The sequence below is a fragment of the Ammodytes marinus genome (genome assembly GCF_949987685.1).
Source record: "Ammodytes marinus genome assembly, chromosome: 13".
NCBI classification, from domain to species: domain Eukaryota; kingdom Metazoa; phylum Chordata; class Actinopteri; order Uranoscopiformes; family Ammodytidae; genus Ammodytes; species Ammodytes marinus.
Window position 1 is genome coordinate 28,888,091 of NC_137217.1, and position 5,658 is coordinate 28,893,748.

At 38.7% G+C, this 5,658-nt stretch overlaps 1 protein-coding gene across 1 annotated transcript; it reads right to left on the bottom strand.

The window, feature by feature from the left end:
* Window positions 1–368: 368 nt before the first annotated feature.
* Window positions 369–5,361, bottom strand: LOC307260177 (protein S100-A1-like). The gene is made up of 3 exons (XM_080040336.1): window positions 5,290–5,361; window positions 1,673–1,835; window positions 369–715 (listed from the first exon to the last, which is right to left on the bottom strand). Exons 2-3 carry the CDS (start codon window positions 1,811–1,813, stop codon window positions 542–544), a joined length of 315 nt encoding a protein of 104 aa, XP_079896462.1. The 5' UTR covers window positions 1,814–1,835; window positions 5,290–5,361; the 3' UTR covers window positions 369–541.
* Window positions 5,362–5,658: the final 297 nt, after the last annotated feature.

Here is a 5,658-nt window from a genome sequence, read left to right on the forward strand (position 1 = left end):
TTGTAAGATGCCCTGTGTGATGAAAACAAAAATGGACACTAGGGGATGCTGAAGTTAACAGCAAGATTGAATAATAGCATGTTCCATATTTGCAGTTGGGAATTGGACCAAATGGGAACTAACCAAATGAAAGACATATCCTGCTGTGTCCATTTAATTTGAACTTCCGTCAAATTATCGCCCTATTATAGTCCATCATATGTATGGCCTGGAAATGTTCACAACCCGTCAGCCAGTGGGTTGCCAGGTTACATTTGTGCATGTGCCTAAACAACCTTTTATACAGAAATTCACAAGGTTTGTAAAATAAACTGGCAGTCAGACATTGTGAAACCGGTTAACATGTTTATTGAGGTGGAAGACTTTTCTTGGACAAAAAGAATTGAGTTGGTTAGCAGTGATACAAAAATATGCTTCAATGATTAATCTTCAAACACTTGTGTCACTAACATGGTTATTGGTTTTACTGTAGGCCTACATCAACTGTTGCTTTAAAAATATGAATTAGTATGCATTTAGTAGCTTGGAACCAGGTAGGCTACTATTTGCCTTTCTTGTTGCACTCGTTTTCATTCGCAAAGTCGACAAAGAACTCGTTGCAGGCGACGGTCAGCGCCGCCACCAGAATCACAAACTCCTGGAAGTCCACTTCACCGTCTTTGTTTTCATCCAAGTCGCTCATTATCTTCTCCACCACCGCCGGGTCTTTGCTGGCCTGAAAAGCAGAAGTGTCGAGATGAAAATTAAACAGTCCCTGCATTCCAAATCTCATACTCTTTGTTTTTTCTATTCTACATACTACATCTGACCATAAGAAGAATCTAGTTAGGATGCAGGCATACACTGCGATTATACTTTTACTTATATCATCATAACACTGCGCCTTGATCTTGCCTCTTGCTTTTATAGTCGTCGCATCTCTGTTCGTTCGTAGTAGGAGACTACCACATCCGGGTATTTTTGACCATACTAAATCTGGCCCCAAGAATCGGGACATCCTAAATCTTTTTTCCCCCATCATACTAAATAGTAATGGGATACTTTCAAAGCCTTAAAAAGGAATAGTTCAACATTTTTATCTTTCTGCCTCACTCTTCGGCTCAAGAAGATGTGACAGAAACCATTCCTGTAATTGTGTGTGCATAGATCGCTCATCACGGTTAGCTTAGCGCAAACACTGGTGGTCAAAAGATAAAACGTTACAACACTAAATAACTACCATTGTTCCTTTAAGCATCTGAAGGGGAGTCATTTTTAGACATTATGAATGGCTTTTTTTTAAATAAATGTAACATTTTCCGATGCAAGACGACATCCAGGACTTTAGAGATACTGAGGGAAAGGGTCCTAGATGTTTTAGAATACCCGTTGTTCTGGTTCATAATTTCTATACATGGTCTCACTTATTGTAGGAACTTTGTATTTTGCAATTTTCCAAATATGTCATTGTATTTTGTATTGTAAAAATATTTATTCTGTTTCGCAAAGAAATGTTCTAAGGTTGAAGTTTTTCGCCTAGAAATGCTGAACTAGATTTATTCAGCACTGTAAGGTATTATGAGGCGATACAAGATTTGTGTCTGACATTTGGGACACAAGGATTTCTCAGAACTCTGTAGAAATGTATTTTTCTTATGCTGTGGAAACATTTTCAAAAATACTCAGTACTTACTCCCAGGAAGTCTGAGAGTTCTCCAGTCAGAAGGTTTTTCATCTCAGCGTTGCTCAGCTTGTATTTGTCTCCTTCCTTTCCAGAGTAGCTGTGGAACACTCTGATGAGCCCCTCAATAGAGTCTTGAAGTTTGGAAGACATGTTTCACTGCTTCAATTAATGCCTGGAATGACAAAGAGAAAGGTATAATTCCAAAAACATTTTACTCAGACTGCAGCTGAAAAAAAAAAAAAAAAAAAAAAGAAGCATTTTAATGGATTTAACTTTGACCACTGACCCAGCATTGCAAAAAAAAAAAAAACGCAATTTGTAGGTGTAATATGAATAATAACAATAAAATACAGACAGGAATATGCCAAGATGTATTCAGCAATAAAGCAGGCACTCAACTCTGGTTCGGGAAGATAACGTGAACTCTCATGAAGTTGGCGAAAGCAAAACATTTTAAATCAGGATGGCAAAAGAGTCACACAATAGATGCAAACCTTTCCTAACATGTAAAAAATTGGAAAATAAGTAAAACAACTTGGCCTCGCCCTGAGCAAATACATTTATCATTGACACTCTACTGCTTCTCCATTATATTTCAGGGTCATCATCCGTCAAATTATCAAGTTATGTCAGTTGTAGACACCTAATGCTGTTCATTTTACGGCGTGGGGAAACGCATAGCTTAATAAATATCACGCGTTGCTTGGGGTCCAACTTCTGAAGTAAAAAAAATAAAATAAAAAAGGCTTTGAAAGTGTATTCATGCCATCTGTATCCCTGCTATACCCATAACTAACTTCAGATGGTTCAGTATGGAATAAACATTTTGGGCAAACACTTATTTCTGGTCTTGCATAAAGTCAAATAAGTATAATTACCACTCATATCATGTAGCCATTGACAAGAGCCCGTTAGCATAGCATCAGAGACTTCAAAAACATGGGGAGGCTATGTCCAGAGAATAGCCAGACTTAAGGAACATTTGGAATAAAAAAAAAGTGAAGCTAGTGGTATTTTTTGAATTAATTTCACCATTTCCCTTGCCTCTGCAAGGAACTCGCCTGCAGGCATAGTGCATCAGATATGCTGCAATGCATTATCCTGGTCTGCATCGAAGGTCACTTTGAAAACTGTTTTTTGGACAATATTTAAAAAAAAAAGGCACAATGAACCACTGTGTTCACTTAATTGAACAGATAACATGGAGACTAATATGTCACATTGTTTGGTCATGTGGGAGGGTATCTTTCATCAGGCTACTGATTGTGATGGGTAACTGCACCAGCATAATGAAACAGTAACTCAATACAAATCCCTTAAGAATGGAGTTCAAGGGGAGGTTACTTCTCATAGAAATAAGGGTTCTAGATGCAACGGAGAAAGTCAAAATGTTTCAACCTTATTCAATATATAATTGTAAACTGTTTTGTGAATGTTACATTCAGGCCCTTAGTAAATAAAAACACATCAAGCGTTAATTTGAACATATTCTGTGCAAATTAATTTAAAAAAAAGGGGGGGGGGGCAGTGCACATAAAATCATCATGAGCACCCATAATTCATTATCTAAATAGACTGATTCATCATAGTAAACTTCAGTGAACAATATGCAGATTTCATGGGTCAAATTCAGGTTGAGGCCAAAGTGGTTGAAGTGTGAAAGAGTTAAACAGTTTATATATCCAATCTAAATTCAGGCCTTTATAGCCAGACACCCGAGAGGCTGCCACAGGGGGCAGAACCCGTCACCTGGGAACTCTGTGACCCAGAGGAGGACAAAGACCGGCCCCATGCAGAGTGACCGAGCATGGGACCGATTTAAACACTAAGGGGGTGGTAGGATGGCAGATTGGCTGACCAGTAACCATGAGGTCTCTGGTTGGATCCCCGGCACCAGACAGGAGGGTGTTAGTTGTACAACTAGTAGTGGGTGGTATTATACGTCTATGGTGCCCACCATCTCTACCATTGAGCAAGACACTTAACCCCAAACTGCTCCAGGGGCACTGTACTATGGCTGACCTTGCGCTCTGACTCCCTCCGAAGTGTGGTAACTTGAGAATTATGCAGAAAGACAAATGTCAACGTAACCATTGACTAATAAAAGTAACTTAACCATTGCAAGATATAAGAAAGTTGGTCTCACATTAACACACTTTGTAGCTTGGTTTTGAAAATGTGCTGTAGACATACAACTGTAAAATGGAACACTACCACTGCACTTCAATGCCACACATCTATACCATTTAGTAGGCCAGAATTAGTTTGTCCCAAAACATGGATGTCAAATGCAGTATGCTAAAACAAATACCAGTTGCCCACATACATCCAATTGCCTTTTGCAGTATGCCAACTAGCCTACTAAAGTGTAGTATCGTTGAAAAAAAGCGATATTGAACTCAGGGCACATTTCTCCTTATATGGCTATTTTTGCATGAACTGCCTCCTTATGTGTTCTCTGCTACAGCTCCTAGAACCAACAGAACCCACAAAAGTCAGTCTAGAAGTCCGATGTATAATGTTCCTCTTACCTGCACTGTGCTTAGTCAAAGTGGCTCTAAAGCCTTTGCACCCTCATCATGGTGTAAGTTACAGGATCACTTTCTATTGGATTCCCTTATCAGCATGGAGGTTAGAATTAGTTAGATTAAGGGCTATTTATCCACACATTGCACATACTGTTACTGACTTGTTTTAAATAACATTTCCATATTTTTGCAGTTTGTTTTATTGTTTGTGTTTTGCATAATTTTTTTATTGAAATGTTGAATTTTGTTTATGCTTGCTTTCTTTGACAGGCCTCACTTGAAAAAACACATTTCAAAATACCAATGTGAATATTTCTGGTTAAATAAAAAGCTTAGTAAGGTGAAATGAAAAAATAAAAATAGAATATGGTTTGCATTAAGTAAATAGGCTTCATTGAGGCATTCATTTTGAGGATCAACTCTAGAGGTTGCTCGACCCATATTAATATTTCCCATCTGTACTAGTCTAACAGTCGCTGCTTTGTACCTGTCGATGTGTTATCAATCAGCAGGTGAATGACGTAACTATCTCTCCTTCACACTCTCATTCTATCGCTTCCTCTCTCCCTTGTACCTGTCGATGTGTTAATAACTCAGACAATTATTAAACGTCACTTTTCCTAAATGACACGTCGCCACATTCCCTTGATTGGTTTAGTGAATTACCGTAAATCATTTCCTCCCGCCGCGATCAGAGACCTAATTAACAGACTCTGAAATGTCAAATATTCAGCTGGTGTTCAATTAACGCAAACCAACTAGAGCACGAACAGTTTAGAAATGTTACAAACAGCGCAGAGATGCCACGCCACATGACACAATAAAAAAAGTTAAATAAAAAAAAGAACAATGCATCTTACCATTCCTCCCAATGGTTTAGTAGCCTTTAAATGTAAGCCTTATGTTATTTATATAGCCAATTTTAGAAATGTTACTATAGTAGCACAAAGATACCATTTCACATGACCTAAAAACAAACATGTATCTTAACATTTCCCTCCCTGTTTTAGCCGAATGCATGTTGTATAAGTGTCCTATCTAACCTTTAAAGCGTCTAAACCTTCTGTAATATGTAAACAGCAAAGAGGAGAAACTCACCTGACCGTTGACGCTGAAAGATGCTGCTGGTGCAAGTGTCTTCAACTCCGCTCCTTTTATATACTATCTATGCTCCGTTCTCATCCCAACAGTTATATGTTGCACCTGTGCAAATACCTCACCGTCAGATAGGCCCCTCCCCCTCCCTCCCTGATGGAGCACAGGTGCATGTCAGGCCATGTAAGGCAACTGCATAAGAGGACAGTGCAGTTTCTTTTTACTGCATCACAGCTGGAACTACATCACCAATGTTGTATCTTACAGTCCACAAACATATATATATACAAAAAATCATGAGAAGTCGTATGTCCAATAAATGATCAACTCCCCTTTGCAGCAGGTGCATGTGAGGCCATGTATGGCAACTGC